The sequence below is a fragment of the Aphelocoma coerulescens genome, chromosome 19, assembly GCF_041296385.1.
Source record: "Aphelocoma coerulescens isolate FSJ_1873_10779 chromosome 19, UR_Acoe_1.0, whole genome shotgun sequence".
NCBI lineage: Eukaryota > Metazoa > Chordata > Aves > Passeriformes > Corvidae > Aphelocoma > Aphelocoma coerulescens.
The window spans coordinates 7,990,990-8,014,911 of record NC_091032.1 but is presented as its reverse complement, the minus strand read 5'-3'; the positions used below and the strand labels follow the sequence as shown (position 1 = coordinate 8,014,911).

Below are 23,922 nucleotides of genomic sequence, written 5' to 3'. Positions count from 1 at the left end.
GAAGGGCATCAGGACAGCCTGAGCCAGCAGCTTTGCTGAACATTTCCAGACTCCATCTGGCAGCCTGGCATCCAGCCTGCTCCTCCTGTGCCAACAGGGACACCCGGATACGCAGGACCCGCGCTGGTTACGGCAGTTCCGGAGCAGAGGGGAAAGGATGAGCAACTTCTACAAGAAAGATGCTCCTACAGATTGTAACAAATTAATGATTTCCAAATCTGTGCTTGCTTAGGAAAGGAGAGATTTAAAGCTCCAAACCCAGCCCATTTGTAAAAATAAATAAATAAATAAATAAATAAGCACAAGTCCCAGATTCTGTTCTGAATCCCAGGGAGTCAGCAGGTGACAGATCATTAAAGCCAGAACAAGGTTGTTTCAGATCTGCAAGCTGAAATATCCCCCCTCCATCCCCCCTGCAGATCTACAGGAGAGCCACAGGGAAGATTTAGCACATGCAGCTTTGGGTTGTTGTGGTTACCTTTTAGCCCATTCAAAAGAATATTACAATGTATTCCCCAAGGGAGTCCATAAATAGCAAAGGATTCTGCCCTAATCCCCTATCTACTCCTTTCTGGATAATATGGCGTTTGGACAAGCACTGCCAAAACACAGATTTATGGCAAAGCTGAGAGTTTGCATGGCCAACACATGCTCTAAAAACTCAGGATTCCAATGAATAAATAAAGACTCTCCTAGGATATAGACAGCTCTTCAGCTATGGAAGCTTCATGCAGATACAAACCTGTTTGCAGGATTTCTGCTTCCCTCTCCCATCCCAGGCAAAAGAAGTTTATTCTGCCTTTCTCCAACACTAAAATCAACTGTTCTCACTGGGTGTTCTTGCTGATACCACCACCACACAGTCTTCTGCTCACTTCCCATTTCATTACTAATACTTTATAAGATCTATCAGCTATTACCTATCCAACAAGCTTCAAACTTCTTTTCTGACAGTGACCAACATCAAAGGGAAAAGAACTAAGAAAACTGCCGACTAAAGGAACTATAAAAAGTACAGCTGATGAGTGCTACAGTTTTACTGCTGCACTGGAGACACCAGGGAGCTGTGTGTTCTTAGAAGTTCCTCAGAGAATGGTGTATTAAAAAAAAAAAATAAATAAAAGGAACTTAGCAGACAACTCAGTGCTACTGAAACTAGATTTTGTAATGGAAATGCTGAAAAGCACCTGAACAACAGAGCCAGTGTAACACACACACATGTGGCTGTGAGGGGCTGACCACAGCAGAACCGACAGAGGCAGAAAATTCAGCACCAAGTGAAAGCAAAGACATTCTGCCCACTGAAAAGTCAAGCAAGTGAAGACACATCCACACTCCCAGAGGCACCAGGCAGGATTGTTTCCTACCCCACACTCCCCAGGTGTGATTTTAAATTACTCACTGCTGGGGCTGTCACACACCTCCCTTGGGTGCCTGCACCACAGCCCCGTACAAAGGCACGGATCCTGCCTGCTGCAGGGGATGAACAGCCAGGCACAGCAGCAGCAGGCTCAGGGAGGTGCATGCCAGGATACAAAAAAAAGAAGAAAAATGCAGTCATTTTTGACAAAAGGGAAGTGCTGCATCCCTGCCGAATCTCTGTGGTTGCCTACGCACCCTTTGGATCCTGGCTACTTGCAAGCAAAACATAAAACCAAGGATATTTGCTTAAAACCCACAGGCGGACACTGTGATTCTATTGAAGAAAAAAAATACAACTGGCATTCATTCTAAAAACTTCCCACCACTGGGACTGGGATTCAAAACCAGCACTGGGCAGCAAGGCCAAAACACACTGAGAGCAGACGCCTGCAAAAGATTCCAAGGGAAATTAGTTATGTGCGTTTTAACAAAAATAAAACTAAATCCAATGTTTACAAAGGGAAAAAAAGGCAGCTTCCCTAGGAGACAGAGCTGCAAACACCCTTTGCAGATAAGTCAAGACCTGTCTGAGGCTTCCATGGATTCCTCTGCCAGTGAAGTTTCCTCGGATTCCTGTGCCAGTGTGTGCAGCGAGGGGAAAGGCAAAGGCAAATGCTGAGCAGGCAGCAGCTGCCTCCTCCCGTCCTCAGAGCTGGCAGGGAAGGGTGCCCTGCCCTGCCCTCCTTCCCAAGCCAGAGCCACGGCAGCTCCAGGGCTGAGCGCTGGCTCTGCCGGGGCAGTGGAAAGGGAACTCTCCATCCGTCCTCTTCCGTCAGCCTCAGGGAGCTGTGGCCAGGGGAGGATGAGCTCCTGGGCTTTCACTGCTCTGCTTCTCCTGTCTCATCTCTCTCCAGGAAAAGACATGGTATGCTAAGGCTGGACAAGCAAGTGGATTTACAGAAAGCCCCAGCTTCCCTTCTTGTGTGCTCAAGTCAGCCTAATTCCGTAAACTTTTTTTTCCTTCAGTAATTTTTCTGCAGCTGAGTCACACACAGCTTCTGCCAGGAATTTTTATAATTACTGAATTAGAGCAAGGTTTTGCCTGTGCACGCCTGACAACATCTGCTGATAGAAGCGAGCTCTGCTCAAACCCTTGCACAGCCCTGGAGGAGCAGGGCTGAGCGCTGCCCTTCCTCCCAACAGCACCTCTCATGGGGCTCTTCCTGCTGCTCCTCCTGCAGAGAGCTCTGCAGCTCCTAATCCACGTTTTGGGAGGAAGGAGATAAGCTGGAACAAAGTCCAAAGGGTATTGAAGCAGGGGGAGGAATGCTGGCTGCCTCTTGGCTCTCCAACCCTCTTGCTGGAGCATCCCTGTGGCAGCATCCACAGTTATGTGCCTCTCCATCAGCTGCATAGCTGCAAAGCCATCGTGCGTCACATCTTCCTTGGAGACAGACAACGGTATAGGGTTCCATAAAACCACAGAAAAAAATAACTCCCTCGACCTCCTTCTTCAATGGACACAAGGAGTTATTCTGCAAGTGAGGCTCCAACACACAACACTGGTCCAGCCTAAAAATCAAACGCAACCCACATTCAGATAAGCCAAAAGCAGACATCTGGCATTAGCAGGCTAAACTACACACTTCCTGGATGATTCAAAAACCTCCCACTTTATGCTACACGTCAGAAATGCAAAGGAATTACCATCTTCAGGACTGAGCTGTTCAGCCTCCTCCTTGTTACTGTTTGCTGGAGAGCGATGCCTGTACCCTCCCGGTATTTATCCCATACTGCACCAGAAGAGCAAGCGAGGATGTGCTGGAAATATGCTGTCTCTGTAGCATTAATCTGGTCCACTTGCAGGGGTCTTTACAGCATGGCCACATATCAGGTGTGCACACAGTCCTGACACAGTTAGAACTGAGAATAGATGCTCAACAACAGAGGAATTACTCAGCTCTGGGTTTCGGCTGGTTGTGCATGCACAGCACTCAGCTCTCCTCACTTCACACTTTTCATGTGCTGCTCCAAGGCAAAAATGAAGGCGTCTTGCCACTGCAGACTGGGATTCTTCTCAAAGGATTCTGAATTTATTTTCATAAAATCCTAGAGAACTACGTTCACAACACCTCCGGTTTATAGCCGAAGAAAAGAGTTACAGAGAAGCTCTGGGCATCCAGTTCCAGAATCAGCCTCCAGCTCCCTTTTAAAAAAATAAATAGCACGGAGCGGCATTTTAAATGTTTGACGTACAACTTCCCATGAGATCATCTGCAGCAGGAGCACTCGGCACTTCTGCAACTCAACCCTCACCCTGGGGACCTGGGAAATCAAGTCCCTCGTTGTGCATGAAAAGCAATTTACCCAGCACCATCCCGAGCCCTGCGGCAGCAGCAGAGCAGGCATTCCCGTCTCTTCAACCAACACTTTACCCTCGCTTTTTCCATGACTTGCCTCACTCCTCTGCCTCCAAATCCAGCACCATGAAGGGCTGAGGTCCTACACATGGAGCCCCATCCTTCACTGGGCTGCCTCAGCTGCCCTCCAGGGGCAGCAAGGGCAGAGGTGCCACGGAAAAAACCCATATGTAATTAGAAACGGCATCGTATCATATACAGGGGGACAAATTAAGGTTGCAGAGGAATACTGTAAATTGGATGCACATTTCTTGTTCCATTTTACTGCTATTTTTTTTTTTGCCCTCTCCCTTATTGGGCTTTGGCTGCACTTCAGATTAAGCTCCTAATAAGGGCTGGAGTTGGATGAGATTTTTTCAGCCCATCAGATTGCAGCCTTCCAAGCCATTGAAATGAGATTCAAGCTGAACTTGAATTTTCAATAGTTTGGCCTAAAGGCAAGGGTGTTAACAACAGACCTGCCAACACCTTCTCCATGCGAAATGTCTGAAAATGTCTACGCATCAAATGCTGCTCAGGCTCTGCTAGACAAAAGCCACAAAGCCAACATCTCAAATCCACTGCGGACTTGCTTGGCCGGTTCTCCTGCCAGTGAAGTTCGTACATTTTCTCTGAAAATCCACTGAACCTCAATATTCTCTCCAGGAAAAGGGCTTTTCCCCCCAACAACCCAGCTGTTGTAGTTTCATTACGATAAGACAAGGTGGGGATTAAGGAGAGATCAGGTAAATCAGGTGGACATATATAGGAAGCAGACACACACCAGTTCACCCAACACTGTCTACTTAAATGATACATCCCCAAAATTAAAGATACCCCAAAGACATGCACGGGCTTTAATCAAGACCTCTACCAGTACTCTGAACAGATTTTTAAATGCTGAAGTCTGTTTTCTTCAGGACATGAATGCTTCAGCTTCCATGCCACCAAAATAATTTCCAGTTCACATTTCCAGTATGGTGGGACTGAAGAACATCCATGGCTACTTTAGCCAGTGCTGCAGGGAGCAGGGCAGTGAAGGGAAGGTGCTCCTCTCCTTTGATGAGAAACAATATGAGAAAAGGAATGATGGTTTCTTGAACTGCATCCAAGGGAAAGTAACCCTGCTGGAGTGCCTGGCAGGGCATCAACAGCAATGCAAATTTCAGCTTTCAAAGAAATCATACTCAAGAAGGGGGTGGGAATATCGTGTAGGAGCTGAGGTGACACTAATCCCATGGACTGTTTTACAAACCGCTGCTTCTCTCCAATGAAATTAAATCCTCTGCAGAAAAATCATCTGGCTCCAACATCTTTTGTTAAGTGGAGCATAAACAGAAGGAAGAAGAGCTCATAACTGAGCAGAAAATGGGCTCAGATGGGCTGCTAGAGAGTGAAGGGACAGCAACCAGACCACTGGCATTTTGCTCTTTTCTTTGGAGGGTCACTGCAGGATCTCTGAACCCCAATGAGTCAACAAGGCTCTTCCAACACATCAGGAGCCCTCTGCTCACTGCGAGGGGAAGGAAAGCAGGGTGGGAGAAGAGCATGGCAACTCCTGCAAAAAGGTCTGGACTTGATTATCAACTTATTTTCTTTAGTAACATTTAGCTAAGCAAGCAGGAAAGAACCCTGTGGTGTCCTTCAGTGGCTCTTACCAGGGAAGCTGGAATGAGGCTGTTCATTCACCTGAGGAGCTGAACAGGCTCGGCCCAGCAGCAGGAGCTGCTCACACCAATATCCATTTCTCTGTCAGGAGCTGCTTTCACCAGCACAAACAAGAAACACTGAAAATGTGTGAGTAAATGGCACTTTGAAATCAGAAGGTGTCTGGCAGCTCTGTGTCAGCATGATGTACCCTCCAGGGCAATTACACACCAGTTCACATAGCTTGAAGCTCTGAACAAAGCAAATGCTGTGAGTAATGGTCGAGAAAAAAAGCACAAAATAGCATGAAAAGCATTTGCCCAAGCTCATGTCAGGCAGGAGTTTTCTATCTCTGTGACACAATGTCCAATCTGCTGAGCTACAGAAGAAGTTTAACTTCTTTTTACAAGGTTCATGTTCTCAGCATGGCTCTGGCCATGAGATCACAGCACCAACACCCCACGTATCACTGGTGGGCTCTGTGCATTTTCAGCTACTGCAAGGACGACTGGAAGTATTTAACAATGGAAGGAAAACACAGGCACAGCTTGTTTGCCCCTCACTTTTATGTCACTAAGCAGCTGTAGGTGGACACAGGCAAAGCACTGACTTGTGCAGGAGCTGCTCAGGGCCAGGCACTGTCTCACCAGTTGCAAAGGGTCAGAGCAAACATCCACATGGATCCTGATTCCCCAGCATGTGCTTTTGCACAAGGCAGGTTTATCCTCAGGGCGGGCCAGCAAATGCCTTGTGAGAAGTGCACACAGAGCAGCAGGAGCAAGACAAAATCTGTAACTGTGCTAATTGCTGGAGTAATTACAAGTAAAATACCAAGCTAAATACCACAAGTCTGAGAATCAGCAAAGAATCCTTTTCCTTGCTGGGAGCTGCCTCTCACAAATGATTTTCCTCACCAAGAACCACCTCCATGGGCCCCGACAGACGTTTGAGCAGATGACCAAAAAATGTCAGGTATTTTTCTTTTCAATAGATTTTCATCCAGACAGGATGAAAAGACCTTTCTCTTGAGCAATTGAGTTTTCCCCATAACAGACACGAGCTGGCATGTTCTGATCATTTGGTATTTCAATCCCAATTAAGTAAAATAGTAATTGCTGCACCTAAGGGGTTCTCAGCTCCCTAAGAGGAAACACTTTATACATACACAGATTTTCCTAAGCTTTACCACTACATACTTAAGACATAAATTGAGGGATGACTCACAACTTCAAATTCTTCACTACTAAGCCTGGCAATCAACACTACCACTTTCTGGCAAAGAAACCCTAAAAACCTTCACCTGTGATGTCATCTGCTAACAGATTTATGTTCCACAGGGCGCTCCTGTCCTGTGACTCCTTCACTGAGAAGGCAGCTGGGTAACAGGATTTGTTCTGGATAATCCCTGCTCTGGCTCTCAGGAGGGGAGGAAACAGATGAAGATGCACTCAGCCAGAGATGGTAGCCACTCCTTTTAGGGAACTTATTCTGCCCCAGCCACCTGCCAGACATAAATCCCATTTCCCGTTTCAAACCTGGAGAAGGCAGCACAGTGAAGACAGAAGAGAGGTGTGGGAAGTCTGCACTTCCCCTTCCAGATCCCAAACCTGTGTGTCCACAAGGCAGGAGGCATCAAGCCTGGCCTGTCACTGTGGGTGAGGCATCCATGGTGTTGGGGGGGAGGTAACACACAGCCCTATATAACCAGCTGTCGGATAAGGACCATCTCCTTCAAATGCAGTTCTCTGAACAGGGCCCAGCACAACAGACCCTGAGCCACCAGCAGGGTTGTAAGCTTTGCCTGGGGTTATTATTTTCATAATTAGAGGGATGGTCACAGACAGAGGTGGTATTTGGTGGCCTCTTACCCTAGAGACTTACTGTGGTTTATGCAGATGACTCCACTTTTTCAGCGGCAAAGCCTGCAGCAAATCCTCGTGGGGACAAACATCAAACCAGGATCTGGATGTGGCTCAACACAAGGCCACTGCTCGGTCAGCCCAAGCCAAAAAACAACATAAAACATGCAGGGCTCAGAGGGAGTTTAATTCTTAAAACTGAGTAAAATCTGGAGCCTTCCTGCAATTCAAATCCGGGCTGTCTGCAGCAAAGTGACTTTCCAGGTGAGGCACCACTCCTTGCTCCAGCCTGGTCCTCATACCTCTCTCCCTCCATCCATCCCTCCATCCACCTGCTTCTCCCACATGCACCATCCCTCTCCAAAACAGCTCTTCCCAACCTAGGAGGCTCCTCCCAGCCTACCACATCCCCATCTTTCCATCTGAAGAGCCACTGGTCCCACACAGCCGGCAGGGACGTGCCTGCAGGGAAAGGCAGGGACAGCCACCTACCCTTCTGCTTCACAACGTAGCAAGTAACTGGTTTGAAAATTGCCTCTCTAGGCAAAAACCCGTCCTGGGTGCCACCAGGGTGACAAAAATCTACTTTGTGCACCACCTAAGAAATAAACACCTTTTGCCAATCGAGGCCCTGGATGCTCCTGTCATGCACAATAATTAAACCATCAGTCGGGACACAGAATTAATGCAGACAGAGGAGGATAAAGGAATGAAATAGTTTCGTTTGAACCTCACAGCTTAACAAAAGCAAAACCAGGTCAGACCTAATGAGGAAAAAAAGCAAAAGATAGAAGAAATCTCATTTAACAGTTGCCTTTCCCAGAGAGAAAAGCAGAAAACCAAGCATGCAGCAAACCAGGATCAGGCTGGGATGAAGACAGGCACCAAGGGCATTGCTGCGCCACAGGCAGCACACACAGGACTCTCCTTTCTTGATCATCAAGAAAACACTGTAACAGAGGTGGTCTGCAGGTCTCTGAAGACAAGGAGGAGGCAGAATCCCTGGAACAGCAGCCCGTATCATTTTCCAGTCCTTTAAGAAGGAAAGGAGTGGAAGCTGTGCCATACGTTAACACTTAAATCGTCCCTACCCTCAGTTTCCCACCATCTGTACTACTCTCTGAAACTCCCCAACTCATTTAATTTATTGCTGCGTGTATCTGCCAAAATCAAAGACCTAAATATCAGCAATCTTGGTGGGAGGCATCCAGCTGCTCCGGCTCATTGTAGGAACAAACCCTGTTTGTGCAAAGTTGCACTGAGAAAGCCGGGCAGCAGATCTCCCTAGGAACAACTTCCCATGCTTTCAGATTAGCAGATCAAGCTGCAGGCATTAAGACCTTTCCCCTTCTCTGTCTGTGAAATCCAGCGCTTTAGGACACAAAAATGGGTCTTTTCTAACCCTGGAACGAAGCGATTTTGGAAGCACACGGCACCGTGGCAGCGGGGGGCAATGGCTGAGGGAAGCAGAGCGCAATCTCAGGGTCACGTTCACGTGCTGTGTGAGATGGGGCTTTTCCTGGGAGACTGGAGTGCTGGGACCTGGAAATCATGGCAGTGGCAGAGCTCCACTCTGGTCACTCATCCAGCTCCCAGCCCCCTCTCACCTCTGTTTCCCTGCTCATGGGGTGAAGCCAGCAGGATTTCCCTAAGCACGAAGCAATTTGCAAATTTCTGAGCAGAGATTACAGGGAAGAGCTCATTGAAGCAGCCTGTAATGTGACAGCACAGGGACCTCTGTCCTATGGCCACAAACCTGAATCAAAAAGGGAGCATCCTAAAAAATCAGCTCGTAGAGTCATCAGCCTCTCAGAAGCAAATAAGCACAGCTCCCTGCCCTCTTAAAACACCAGATATCAGCTGATAAAAGAGGAGCAATCCTGCAAGCCAAACATCCAGGCGGTACTTGCAAGGCAGGATTTGTAGCCTGGTGTCCTTTGATTTGCTCTGAGAGCGACAGAACAGTAGTCAGAAAAACATGAAGGGGAAGAACATTTCTAATGTTCTGGTGACCTGTCTGATGCTGAAAATCCCACCAGACGCAAAACTGTGCACAAGGACCAGGGTGGTGCTGTTGCTCAGACCCTGAACTGCACTTGGAAGGGCAGAGGGAGAGGGGTCCCTCGGTGGGGCTAATGACACCTTGGTTCACTTGGTTCTCAGGGGCTGAAACAGTCACACAAAGGAAGTTTCATCTGCTTCACAGATCTAACAGCAGATCTGGAAATTGTCATCTCCTTCCCACGCCATCACACAGCTTGGTTCATTTGAAACCTGTTTTACCCTGGCTCTGTTCAGCTTGCCTTGTTCCTGCACACAACAGCAGCAGCCAAGCAAAGACTGGACAAACTGGGACCCCCAGTAAGGGCTAGGCAAGTGGATGCTGAACTGCAAACACAACCAAAACACTCCACACACATCTCCAGCCCAGCGTGCAACCTTTTAACCAGCAGCGAGCACAAGGGGATGGAGCCGAGATCCCTGGCAACACTACTAAAATCCCTGTGTTTCTCCTTTATTTTGGGAGAGGCAGAATAATCCTTTTGAACTATCCAAATGGGGGAGAACCAACATCTGTTCAGATTCAACAGCCTGGGTCTCACTGCTTCAGCTCCAACTCTTTCCCAGCGGGTGGGGAAGGTCTCTAGCTTTTATTCAAAGGCACTGCCCTCACGCAGGGCCTTTCAGCAGAGACTCGCAGAGCACCTCACAGACATTTAATTAAATCCTACAGCCCGCCCCGGTGAGGAAGGGATTATAAACAGGCCCCCGGCTCAAGCAGCAGCTCAGCAGCACAAGCACCTCTTTCTCTGGTATGGCTGAGGCACTCGGCTCAGTTGCAGGAGTACAGCAGCCCCAGCTCCACTGAGCTGCTAAATACACATCAAACAGTCCAGAGACTTTGAAGAGCCAGCAGAGCAGAACAGAGAGACCAGGAGCATCCTCTGATGGGATGGGTAGGGGCCCCTCTCCACTGACAGAGCCACAGAAAGGAGATGGGTTTAGAGACAACAAATCCGTGGTTTGTTACCCCTCTGCAAATTAAACCACACATTTCCAAAGTATAGCATTGCTGGTGACCAATTCATCCACCCAACAGCCCTGGGAGCTTCATAAAATGGAAAAAACCCCTTTTTTAAGGTTTTTCTCCTTTCTTTTTTTTCCCCCGTGCTTACCTATGGACTGAGACTTTTGCTGGCTGAATTACATCTATTTAAACAAAAGTAAGTTCAGACATCTGCCTTTGCACAGTGTCAGCTGCGAGAAATGAGCTAACATCCAGATGCAGTGGCATGTCAGGATTAGCCCAGGCTGGGGCAGGAATGCTTCCATGTATGGAAAAATATTGGAGCAGTGAAACCATAAGCTTGGAGCTGAGTGAAGTGAGAGGCCCTGTCAATGAAGTTGCAGGCTCAGGTTTAGAGGATTTAGCAGCTCAGATCCGCCATAAGATCCTCAGCACATATTACAATAAATTTCACACTTTTTCCAAAAGGGACTCCTACAGCAATGCTGAGAGTCATGAGGGTGAGATCCTACACCCCTCTGTTTGCTCTGGAAGCCAGGCTTGAACTTCTGGGCACCATTAATGCTCCCCACGCCAGGCACAGGCTCGGGCGTTGACGGAGACATTTTGGCTACTGCAGAGCTGCTGCTCGCCCATCCCTGGGCTGCTGCCTTCTGCCCAGCAGGATTTATCAAAGCCAGCTCAGAGCTGGCACAAAGGATGAAGCGGCGGCAGTTCAAAAGCAAATGCTGAGCTGGATCAGCTTGGCTGCGGAAGCGGCGCTCGCTTCTGCCACCGTCGTGGCAAGGGCAGAGACTGTCAGGGCACAGGGAGAGAGCCAGAGCAGTGTCCTCGTCAGCTGGCCCGATGCAAATCTAGCGGGCTCATTTGTCAGCATCCTGAGCTAACACTAATGAAGTCATAGCTATGACTTCATCTCTCCAGTGGGAATCTCTTGGGAACGAGGGAGAACTAGAATTTCTCTCTCCGGCTCGCTCATCCAGCTGCAATTCGTTTCAGTCGCCTTATACTCTCTTCTGAAAACATTACTTAATTCTCACCCAGATTTTTAAATCCTTGCCCTGAAACGTAAAATAATGTTCCCTTCTCAGCTGTCAAGGCCCAGCCTTGCTGAGAACCCTCCTGGTGGGTTCTGACCCCTTGTGCCAGTTGCCACCCACTCCCTGGGGTCTCAGCCCACAGCTGAGGATGCCACCAGATATTTTTTTATACCTCAAGCACGTAATTAAAATCTGATTCCTCTTGGCAAATTCATTTTAAATAGGGACTTTTGCACCTTTTATCCATTAAAATATTTTTAAGTCAGGCTGGATTTAGCCACAGTTGCAAAGACAGACAAAATGTTGCTGGAGGACCCTGGAGCTTCTCTCCTTGGCTGGGCAGGACAGATTCCAATGCTGCAAAAACCACCCAGCAATTAATTTCTCATACCACCCTGCTGCTACAGCGCTTTGTCTGCCTGGAGAAGCACACAAGCCTTGTCCCAGGGTATCCCTGCTGCCTTCCTCATCACAAACCTTCAGCTGTGGTGAGGGTTTGCTCCCCTCCCGTGCACCACTCCTGGTCTCCACAGCTGGAACAGCACCTATCACTCGGAACGCATCGTTTACAAACCAGATTCTTCGTGGTGTTTAGGATCTCCCCACACAGGCAGGGACCCTGCACCCCCACATTGCCCTGTGCCTTGTTGAGGGCTCCCATCCCTTTGTTTTGAGGCCAGAGGGACTTGCTGAGCCCCAGCATGGGTTTGATCAGATTGCAGATGCTCAGCTACCGCCCTGACGCAACTGAGCAGTCAGTCACTCACACTAAATAAAGGCTGCAAATTCTTTACATATTAATTGTTGGTTGCAATTGTTCACAGTGCTGAAAGACAGACGTGAGAGTATGCAGAAAACATTCCTGCATCTTTTTAGTTCCACCCTTCCATTAGTTGTGTGTACTCTATGCCAAATCAATAAGACACTGCATTTTCCTTGGAAAACGGAGATGATGAAAATGTGATCAGCTATCAGACAAGGCACTCATGTTGTAATCTGAAATACTCATACAATTCACTTTCCCATGAGAGAATTTAACAGGTCTATCTGCTTACTTGTCAACTCATCCCACTCCCAGCTTCTCCATTGACCCTGTCTTTAATTTACAACCTACAGATTTAACTATGATTGTGGTTTTTTTTGCCTACAGAGCATCAGCTGAGAAGCAGCAGTTCTAGCCAGCACAGAGGAAGCTGCTCTGCAGAGGGACATCAAGGCAGTGCTGGAGAAAGCCCTCTCCCCAGAACACCCCCAGGTCCTCCATCTGGGCTCCCGCCACAAGAACAGAGAGGAATTAATGTGCCCAAAGCCCAAGCTGTAATGAATCCAAGCACCCTCCCCAGGCTGGCAGTACTCCCTCCTTTCCCAACCATTATTATCTGGAGATGATGGCACGAGCACAAAGTGATCTGTCTACAAAAACATTTTAAACCTATCGCGCATTACACTGTGATGTGCCATGGAACCAGTTTAGAGAGCACACGCATCTATAAAGTCGTGATTATTCAGTATTTAACCCAGCCTGAAAGCTCAGGAGTCAGCTTGTTATTTCCTGAAAGCGGGGGGCCTGAAATTATCTGTGAATAGTTCAAAGCTGCAGTTAATTCAACATCTCGACTTTCAAAAGCATAAAAATCACAGATTCCTGGAGCGTGTAAGCTTTTCAAAAATTACAAACTACTAACTGTCAAATCAAAGCAGCAAATAGAAATCCACATGGCTGATAAGACAAATAGTTGCATTTTAAAGAGTAATTAAATATCACTTTGGAATATTTTGCTTGGAACTTGTTTCCCTGATAAAAAAATGGGGAGGGGAAGGAGGAGGAAGCAATCCACACACACCAATGAGCTTCTCATCAAACAAATGCTCAGGCAAGCGCTGCTCAAATGTGTTTTGTTGAATTCAGAGTTCAGCCTGCTGTACTACAGCCTCCCATGCCCTCTTAGTTTCCCTAGATCCCTAGATTTCACATCAAACTCTAGCAATAAGGAGGAGGCAATCACTGTGTTGAATCTGGATTGTTGGGGAGGAGGGTTGGGACAAGAATCCCCATGGTGTGGTCACCAAAAAGTGCAGTATTTTCTGACTTGACTTAGATTAAAACCATGCCCCAACTTCCATGCTGGGAGCATGGATAAAAAAAACAGGAATGCAAAACAGAGAGCTCTACCCAGAAGCAATTCAGGAGAAGTGAAACCTTACCCCAGTCCCACACATTCACCCCACCATATGCCGCTTTGAAACACTAAAAGTTTGTCCATGAGAAAGGATCAAAAAACTCCAAAACATCCTGGACTCTTCCAAAACCCGAACCTGTCAGCAATGAACTCATAATGAATCTCACCCAGACTTTCTAGTACTAAGCAATACCTGTGGGCAATAGTACCAAAAGATTGTATGGAGTAATGAACGAGGAGACAGCTACTGCATTTCAAACTAAAATGTTATCGAACCACTTGAAGAAGCCACCATCCGAAGGTGATGCAAACCTGATGTCAGTTTTTGGGATGGGACGTGTAGAGCCCTGTTCAAGAGCCAATCATGTGATCAGCAAACTGCTTGTCCCCCCCACCCTGGAGCCAGGAGGATTTGATAATGGAAAGATGCCCAAGGACTTTCAGAGCAGGTCCTAAAACATGGACAATTACCCACCAAAGGATGTAATAAACACCACAGCAGACAACACGTCAGCAAGGCTTTTAAACTACTAATTCTCCCCCAGGGAAAGCGCTCAGGCAGGCAACAGTTTGGATATGGGGGGAAATCCAACCTCCATGGACATCAGTGATCTTTTTGCAACTCTTGCAGGACCAGGACACAGTCCCCAGACTCGCAGTCTACTGACGCTTACAGGGATTTCACAGAGGATTAGGGTCTTGGCATGAGAGAGGACTGCTAATTGTATGGAGGGTGTAAAACACAGCAAAGCTGTGTAAAAAACACATAGAAATAATTTGGAAAAAAGGCATCAACAACAAGAAGAAGAAGTCAAAATGTTTTGGCTTCGATGTCATCTGCACAATGTGGAAATACTGAATAGCTTATTCCTCACTCATAATTGGAGTTCACTGTTGAACGTCTCCAAAATCACAGGGAAAAACACTCCATTGTTCTGCACTTTCTTTTGTAAAGCTGTTACGTGTTCAGCCTCTAAAGAATGCATTTTTGGAGAAGAACTATGCACGGATTACTTTACAAAGTAAAGTTCCTTTGCTCAGTCCTGCAACCTGAGAGTAACAAACGAAATTGTCAACCGAGCATTTTTAAACAAACGTTTTCATTTCAACATCTGGATTAAGATGCCACAATGAAAAACAGCACACAGGCTTCCCTCTGCTCCCTTCATACATCTCCCATTCTTACGTTTCAGAACCAGCAAGTTTCAAAGCAAACAAAGAATCAGTTGGTGCTGCTAATGCCTTGCTTCTTACTCAATAGCCTGATGTCATGAAAAGACCATATTTTTCAAATCTACAGCTCCGTGAGCCAAAGAGTCCATATACATTCCCACCCCAGAAATATAAAGTCAGGAATACAGCTGAAAGTGATTACTTAGATATTTTTATATGATGAAATTCAAAAGCTGCTTCAAGTGAATTACAAAATCTTCTGTAAGACAAATCCCACATCTGTGCTGACCACTTGCCTCCCAGATCTCAGCAGATGGCAATTTCAAACAGAAAAGTTCTGAGTCCCTGAAAATCACGGTGTACCTTAAACTGTAATCAAGGGTTTGAAGATTTCTCCTCCACAAAAATATTGTGTACAGTCTAATTTAATGACATTTCTATCTTCTCCCCACCATTTCTTGCACAAAGACTACCTACAAAATTAGTACTCGGTGTCTTACTAGGAGAGGTTCCCACAATAAATGATCTTTTAAGAAAAAGGGAAAACACTCTGTCCCAACCAAATGGAATTTACCAGTGTGAGCAAAGGGAGATCCTCAAATTGTTTTCAGATACTTGACTGAATAATCACAGAAAAACAATCAACATGTTCTGCATTTATTTAAATCCAGAACAGAAGCATCTCAGCCTTCCCAAGAAAAATCTGTACAACACTCAACCAGATGCATAAATACAGCAGAAAAACACAAAACACAAGAGAGGCAAAGCACAGCCCCAACACCACTGTGGTGCTGTGAGGATGCACTGAACAAGCGTCAGGAGAAAATTCAAGATTAAAAAGAATGAGGAATGAGGAAGATGACTGGGCCAAGAAAGTAACAAGTAAAAACAAAAGCAAAGGCAAATAAACAACAGCGAAAGATAAACTGCTGCTCCCTCACTGTAGAGCTTTTTCTCCTCCAGCACCCCAAGTCTCCTTTCTCCCACTCCTGTGTGGAACTACGTGAGAGATCTATGCAATGAAGAATGTGGACAATTTATCTTTTTCTTAGCAGAAATGACCAAGATGTCCCACAGCAGCACAGCATGCTCTGCCCTCCTCCAACAGCCTGTGTGCCATAAGGCCTAGAAGAGCACCCAAATTCACCCCGAGTGTAGGTGGACTCTGCAGCAGGGATGGTGTGGAGCTCACCAGGAGAAGTCTGGGATCCTTCTGACAGCAGGAAGGGAGACACCTCGTTGTGGGCTCTGGGGGACATCAGGGCATGTAGGCAGATGGGGGCTGTTTACACTACTGAGGGTCTCAGCAGCAATCAGGAACTAAAGCTGTTATTAAATCAACCTTCCAGAACTCGAGCAGATGTCCGTGCAAACAGATAACAACGCGGTGATGGTAAACCAAAACCGCAAACAAAATGAAGACACAGAGCAACATCTTCTCCCCCATGCTCTGCTCAGCCACACCAGGCATTATCAGAAGACAAATCAATTACCAAAAGCTACCTTTGGATGCCCAAATCCAGGGCTGAACAACTTAACTGAGGGATGTGCACCACAAGTTAAAGGCCTCCGATCTCATTTGGCGCATTCCGGGTTTGTCCTTGAAAAAAACCCACCCAATAATAGGTCTGGCTGTGGCTCAGACGGAGGCATAATGCCATCCTCCTCATTAATCAAAGGCTTTCCCCATGGCCAGATGTTTGCTGACTTGTACTGCTTTCTTTTATTACTGGTTTGGAGGCAGAAATTGCTGTGTGCTGAAGTTACTCCAATTGGACTGGTTGTCCCTGGTAACTGCACCCCAGCATTATTGAGTTACCGAGGCATTCAACAGAGAGTGGCTGTTTGCTTTGACAATTTCTACTACTTTCCCCAATAATCATCAGAGTTAGATGCTAATTTACTTTTAGGACTGTGGGAATTTTACTGCAAACCCAGATAGGAGCCTGGGGTTTAAGATCTATCAATGTCTGGTGCCCACGGTCTGGAAGAAGGAGAGATGTAGAAAAATGCAGAGTACACGATGTGCACAATGACAGATGGACCTTAAAAGTAATATTTTTCAATAATTCTGAGCAACAAAAGTGATGCTTTTATATAGGATAGGAAGCCATCATCTTTCCTCAAAGCTTTCATGGCCTCAGTAGATAAAGTAACCAAGCCATAATGGGAAGTGTTGGCTGGAAAGGACTTCTGGAGGTCTTTGAGCCTGGGCATCACTCACACTCAGCCCTGCTGGGGAGAGCTTCTCCCAAACAAGCCCTGTAACCTGCAAGGACAGGGAGCTGAGAGCTCAGGGACAGAGCTCTTAGTGTTCCCACCTCTCTCGCTGTCTCTACCCTGCATCCATAATATCCCTTTCTTCTCATAAATCTGTGTAATTCGCTGGGGTTTAGGAGTATCCCTTAGTGCAAAGGAACCATAACTCAAAAGCACTGCCTACATTCCTCTAATGCTTTTGTTTTAAAACAAATTAAGCCCGTGAGGTACTGAACATATGCTCGACATCCCCAGCTCTCGCTGGCATGTTTTTGAAAAATAGAAAGTTTGTGCTTTTCTGGGGAGTCGGGTCATTAACCCGACTATTTAAAAAATCAGCCTATTATACAAGGAAACTTCTAACTGCCTGAGCTACAGGTTATAAATCTCCTGTTTAGAAATCTGATATCCTGACATAATTGCCCTTACAACTTACAAATAGGTCCTCTGTTATCCGTAGATTAAGCTTCCTCCAAAGCCACATCACATCTGCTTAGTTTTGAAAATATACAGCACGAGCTTCAATTACTTTACACTCCACACAAAAATAATCCTGAATTTAACTCAGGGCTTCTTGGAATAAGAGTTTAAGACCCCATAATCTTTTTATTTCATGTTTTCTTGCAATCTAATAGATGGGAGCATTGGCCAGCATGTAAAATTAATGCCACCTTCCACTTCTATGATTTCCCGACCATTTAACTACATTGCAGTGGAATTTTTAAAGCAAATATGGCAAGCAGAAGTCCCACCATCTAAATAATCTGAAATGTTCTGTAGGGAAATGGTCAGCTACTAATTGGAACCACAGTGTTTTCACATCCCTGTAGGAAGAGGGGTTGGTTTAAAAGAAACCTGAGTTAAGCTGTAGTTTCTCTGAAGGATGAAGCTTCTGTTGCAGCTCCTCTGATTAATGAAACTGCTCAGATCCTGACCACTTGGGCGAGCTCCCAGTTAGAAGTGTCGGGACTTCAAAGGGGCAAACTGGGGGCCTTGGGCAGCACTATTATCCAGGTGCACAGTATCAAATATGTGAGAGTTTTTGCAGAACTGCGGGCTTAAAAAAACAGTGGCAAACAAGATAAAAAAAAGCCAAATCCATGTTTCAAAGCTACATCTCTTCTCAACAGCAGGGACATCACATGGCACTGCCAGACAACGGCCAACTTTTCCTTAAACAATTCCTTTACCTAAGGAATAGAGCGGAGTGCTGGCAGAGCAGGGTTCAGAGACCCATCCAGGAAGATGTCATCCCTCTCATCCCCTTCACCCCAACACAGCCTCGCAGTGTCCACACACAGGGGATGCCTGAGGGGGCTCAGCCACCCCCAGCCCTGCAAGTACCAGCGTTATCCCAATCCCAACCAAAGCCCAGCCAGAGCCTGCCCGCTGCTTCCACACCCGCGGCCTCAACCACTCACCAGAAAGACGTTTAGAAATGGCACTGTGGGGCACCATCTTTTCCATTCTTACTCAATTGCTTCCAGAGATTAGATTTGTAAAGAGGATTTTTTTTTTTTTTCTTTTAAGCGTTGCGAGCTCATTGGGAACTGGAGGCTCAGTCTGTGCCTTCCTCACAGCCTGCCCCGTCTGGGTCTTAGCATGCTTTCTGTCCATTATCTTTCAGATTAAACTCTACGGATGAGAGGCTGTAACTTGCAGAGTATCGAACACACCGAACGAGAGGAACAAACCCCATCCCACAACCCGGCCGGCCAGCTTCCCCAGCAGCTCCCAGCCGAGCCGGGCTCACTCGCACCTCAACCACCGCGTGTCCTTCCACGGCTGGCAGAGGCCACGGCTCCTTTCTGTGCCCAAGCCCACGCAGGAGCCCACGCCAAGGTCTGGTTTCCTCGGGCGCCAGCCTGAACGACGCCGTGCCCGTGTCTGGGCTCGGAGGAGCTGCTCCCCTCACACCTCACCTGCAGCCCCGCTCCCGCGCGGGACCCGGCGAGGCCAGCGGGTCCGGCCCCCGCACAGACCACGACGCCCAGCCCAGAGGGGCTCCCCCGGTGCCGCGGCTCCCAGGCCCCGCAGGAGCCGGGCGAGACGGCGTCGCCCCACGGGACAGCGGCCGCCACCTCCCCGCCGCTTCCCTGGCTCCCCCGGGAACTTTCTGGAAGGCGCCCAGCCCCGGCCGAGCCCCGCGGCCCCCAGACAAAGCCCGGGGCGCGCCCCGCCGCCCCCCGCCCGGCCGCGGCCGCGGGTCTCACCTTGCGGTGCTTGTCGGCGAAGGGCAGCGCCAGCCAGGGCATGGCCCGCACCGCCTCCTGCCACTGCTGCTGCTCCTGCTCCGCCGACACGAAGACGATCTCGAGGCGCTGCCCGCCGGCCGCCGCCGCCTCCCCCCTGAAGCGCCCGTAGAAGGCGGCCAGGCTGGCGCCGAGCTGCGCGCAGGGGCCGCCGAGGCTGCAGCCGAAGTAGAGCCCCACCAGGGAGACCCCGCGGGCGGCTAGCGCCGACACGGCCACCTCCTCGCCGTCGGCGGCCACCAGCACCTCTCCCAGCACGTCGGTGAGCGCGCCCGCCATCCCGCTCCGCTCCCGCTGCGCGCCCGCTCCGCTCCGCTCCGCGCCCGCCCCGCCCCGCCAGGGGGCGCTGCCGCGCCGCACGGCCCCGCGCCCGCCCCCGCCTCGGGCAGCGCCGCCCCGGCCCGGCCCGGCCCCCCCCACCCCCTCAGAGCCGCGGCCGGCGGAGCCCGGGCACGGAGCAGCGCACGGAGCAGGGCACGGAGGGACAGCACAGCGGGGAAGGGCTGCACGCTGACACAGCGCGCGGTTGGGTGGGCTACTGGGGAGAAATTCGTCCCTGGGAGGGTGGTGAGGCGCTGGCGCAACTTGCTCGGAGAAGCTGTGGGTGCCCCATCCCTGGAGTGCCCAAGGCCAGGCGGGATGCGGCTCTGAGCAACCTGCTCCAGTGGAAGGTCTGCCAGCCCGTGGGAGAGCTTTGATCACACACACAGGATCACACAGAACCAACTAGGATGAGAAAAGACGTTTGAGATCATCGAGTCCAACCTATGACCAAACACCACCGGAACAACCAGACCCTGGCACTGAGTGCCACATCCAGACTTTCCTTAAACACCTCCAGGGATGGTGACTCCACCACCTCCCTGGGCAGCCCATGCCAGTGCCCAATCACCTTTTCTGTGAAGAGCTTGTCCTGATGTCCAGCCTAAACCTCCCCTGGTGCAGTTTAAGGCTGTCCTGTTGTCATGTCGCTGTTGCCTGGAAGAAGAGGCTGACCCTCACCTGGCTACAACCTCCTGTAGAGAGTGATAAGGTCACCCCTGAGCCTTCTTTTCTCCAGGCTAAACAGCCCCAGCTCCCTCAGCCGCTCTTCACAGGACTCCTTTTGTAAGATCCCTCCCAACCCAAACCATTCTGACTTCCCTCTGGCCCCGTGGGGGTAGATCCAGCCTTCCCAAAGGAAGAGTTGGATCCTTCTTTGTTTCCAAAATCGAACATAAATACTTATTTACCCCTATCAAATGCATGCAGAGAAACCTGAAAGCCAATCCAGAAACATAAACGTGAATTGGGCTGCACTGAGTTACACCGTCTGTCTGGCTGGGATACAGAAAGGAAATAAAGCAGAGACACTGACATGCAAACCAGGCTGTAAAATGTATTTGCTCTTTGTAATCAAAGTCTGCAATCTGCAAGCCTGCAGAATTCACTGTGGGATCCTCAGCTGCTCCCAGCTGATGTCCGTGTGTCCATGCTGCAGAAGAGCCCCAAAACAGGACACTTAAATGTTACTATCTACTGCAATAAACACCTTTATTTTTACAACCCTTCCTTATTTGGCTTCTCGTTACTGTTGTTGCTTTCAATTGTATTTAAAATCGTTGTGTATCATCCAGAGCCATTAGGGGATGCTTTATAAATACAATTAATTATCATTATTATTATTATTACAGCTTTACAATCTCTCTTTTCTCTTGCCAAGACCTGCTCCCTAGAGGTGGTTCAAAGCAAGAGAAGTTTTGTGTTGTTTTTCATTTGTCCTGCCTTATCTCCCTTAATTAAGTATCTGGGTTCTTCAGGGCAGGGAAGCTGTTTTTTAAGTCTGCAACCCTGAACTCAACCAACCCATGCAGCAAGATAAATATTCTGCTGTAAAAATAATATTTACGGCTGCAGTTAATACGTCTGTCCCCTCTTTTAGTGAACAAAGCAGGAGGAAGATGCTCTGAAATACAGAACAAGTCAAAAACATTTCTCTCTTGAAGAACAATGAAATAAAATGAGGAAACAGCTGTTCTTAACAAAAAAAAAACCATCATAAAGCGAGCTGTGACTGGACTGAGGTCACACCATGAGAACGCTTAAAATGTGGTGGGCGAGTGCCTGCCCAGCTGCTGGTTCTGCAGCAGAATCACAGATTCAGGATGCCCATTTGGGAACCAGCTTGAGGCACTGGAATTAAAGTGTCAGGACAGCATCCCAAGGCTTTTAATAAGCAATTTCTTGTCTATCTAGAGCCAGTACCTAACTACACTTTCCTAACTCGTATTCATTTTTTATAAGCACTGTTACCTTTTATACTGCACGCGGTTTGACTAGTAGAGACTATATTTTTCACTAAAGTATTTAGCAAGTATTGTTTTCCCGAAGTATTTGCCAAATATTTGGCGTGTATTTGGCAAATGACTGGCAAATTTTGGGATTTCCATGGATGTTTAATAGTCACCCGGTGCTTATTAAAGTCTTGTCGGCACGGAACAATACAAACACTGACGAGATGCGGCAGGGTTAAAAGTGTCGAGCCAGAGGGGCGGAGACAAGAACGGCTGGAAAAGGGGATCCGTGTCCCCCCTCGGTGTTCCCTCCCGCTGCTCCCGGAGCTGCGGGAGCGCCTGGACCCGCGGGGCTCCGGTGCCATCTGCCGGGGCCACCGCGCACGGCAAGCGGGGACCGCGACCGGGACGGGAGCTGGGGGAGCTCAGCCAGGAAAAAAGGAGCCTCAAAGGGACCCTATCGCTCTCCACAACTCCCTGGAGAGGCATTGTAGCCAGGTGTGGGTCGGTCTCTCCTCCCAGGTAACAAGCGATAGGACAAGAGGAAACGGCCTCGAGCTGCAACAGGTTGGATATTCGGGAAAAATTCTTCACCAAAAGGGTGGTCAAGCCTTGGAATTGGCTGCCCGGGGTAGTGGTGGAGTCATCATCCCTGGAAGTGTTCAAAAACCATCTGGATGTGGCACTTAAACAGCTGAGTTACCCTAAAGTATCCACTGATGGCTCTGATCATCTGATCCTAAAAACTAATTTGATTGCAAAAGGCTCTTTAGTTTTTAATTCAGCTGCATTCTGAACTCCACGTTGCACTGAGGGGAGTGGATTTTCCACAGTACACAGACATCAGCCAGCAGCAAGGTCTCTTAAAGGAAGGGACATAATTCAAACAGATCAGTGCTTGACATAAATCCATTGTGTGCTGACATTCTCCTTATTTGAGAGCTCTTAATTACGAGTACGTTTGTGGGGTGTATTTTAGCAGCAAGATGTTGGCTGTGTTTCAGATTATGGACATCCATATGCAGAGAAAGCCTGGTGCAGCCATCCTGCTGGGAATCTGCAGGGGGGGAAAGGGCTAATTCTGCTCTGCACATGATGCAAGTCAACTGCAATCCTTCTCCTCTCCGTTTTTTTTCTTCTGGAGTCACATCAGCATCGCTGATAACTGAACAGGGTCCCAGCTGCTGAAACCAGCTCCAGCAGGGCAGGCCATCTGGATTGTGGCTGGTCACACATTAACTCCTTTAAACATGTCTGCGTCAAGGTATCAGCCTCCCAAAATGCTGCTCCGGATTCACTGGAGGCCTAAAATGACCGCATGGAATTTGACCCTTCAAATTCTTCCAACTGGTGTTGCAATCCTGTTAATATCTGGATTGCTGAGGGCAGCTGGTGGTACCTTTGACCCTCCTCATCATCTGTGGCTCCGGAAGATGAGTCCTGCTGAATCCCATCGGGCAGCTGGCAAGATCCTCGTCCCTGCCACAGAGGCAGAGGCAGTGCCAGGTCTGTTGTGCCAGTGATGGGGGAGGCCTCAGGGTATCCCTGCTCATCCAACCAGGTCCTGGGGTACCCATTCTGCCACTTCCCAGCAGGATTGGCATCCACGTTTCACCATGGAGACAAAGAACAGCACTTCTGAAAGTGACCAGAGTTGATTTCAAACAGCACCAGCAAAACACAAGGGAAGGGATTTCAATCACAGCCCTTCTTGTGTGTATTTGGCTCTCTGGGGGTTAGCCCAGGACCTGGCTCTTGGGACTGGGAGGCAACATTTCACCCCCAAGCCTGAAAAAATGGTCATTTTTATTTTCAAAGTCCTTTTCCCACAGGTTTCTGCCTGATTCTCTCCCTGCTCTTCACCAGCCCAGGGTATTGATCTCAGCAGGGTCCCAGTAGACTTCAAAGGGACTCACGCTTGCACTGCTCATTTAGGACCATGAATAGCACCATCTGAGCCTTATCATTTCCCCTATGCCTCCACGGGAGATAACGGCACCTCAGGAACCCTCGGGCCGTCTCGCAGCCAGGCTGGTGACAGTCACACCACCAGCCTGTTGCCACCTTTTCCAATAACCATTTCTGTTTCTTCCTACATCCTGCAACCACTGGCCACAGGGGAGGAGGGAAGGATCATTGAGAGGAGCACTCTTTTGTCTGGAAATACCCTGATTTCATCAGGGCACTTAAAATCAGAATGACTGTGACTCACCGCTACTACTATACAATTTTTTTGTGAAGTCACATCGTATTTGAAAGGACAAGGGGATAAGTGAAACATTAACAAGACATTACATTTCGAGCTGGTGACACCACAGCTATAAAGCATCAGGGCAGCATTTAAACAGCTGGAAAACGGAGACCCACTTTCCACTGCAATTTTCCATGCATTAGCAATAGGTTTGGTTACAGCTACTTGGTTACGAGTCCCTGTGCTTAGGTAAAATTCC

At 48.4% G+C, this 23,922-nt stretch overlaps 1 protein-coding gene across 1 annotated transcript in view; it reads right to left on the bottom strand.

The window, feature by feature from the left end:
* The window catches only part of NXN (nucleoredoxin), a 47,868-nt gene extending 28,356 nt beyond the window's left edge, over positions 1-19,512 (bottom strand). The window contains exon 1 of the mRNA XM_069033459.1: positions 19,161-19,512. Coding sequence (XP_068889560.1) covers positions 19,161-19,478 — 318 coding nt within the window. The 5' untranslated portion in view covers positions 19,479-19,512. The remainder of the gene's footprint in view (positions 1-19,160) is intronic.
* Between the last annotated feature and the right edge of the window lie 4,410 nt (positions 19,513-23,922).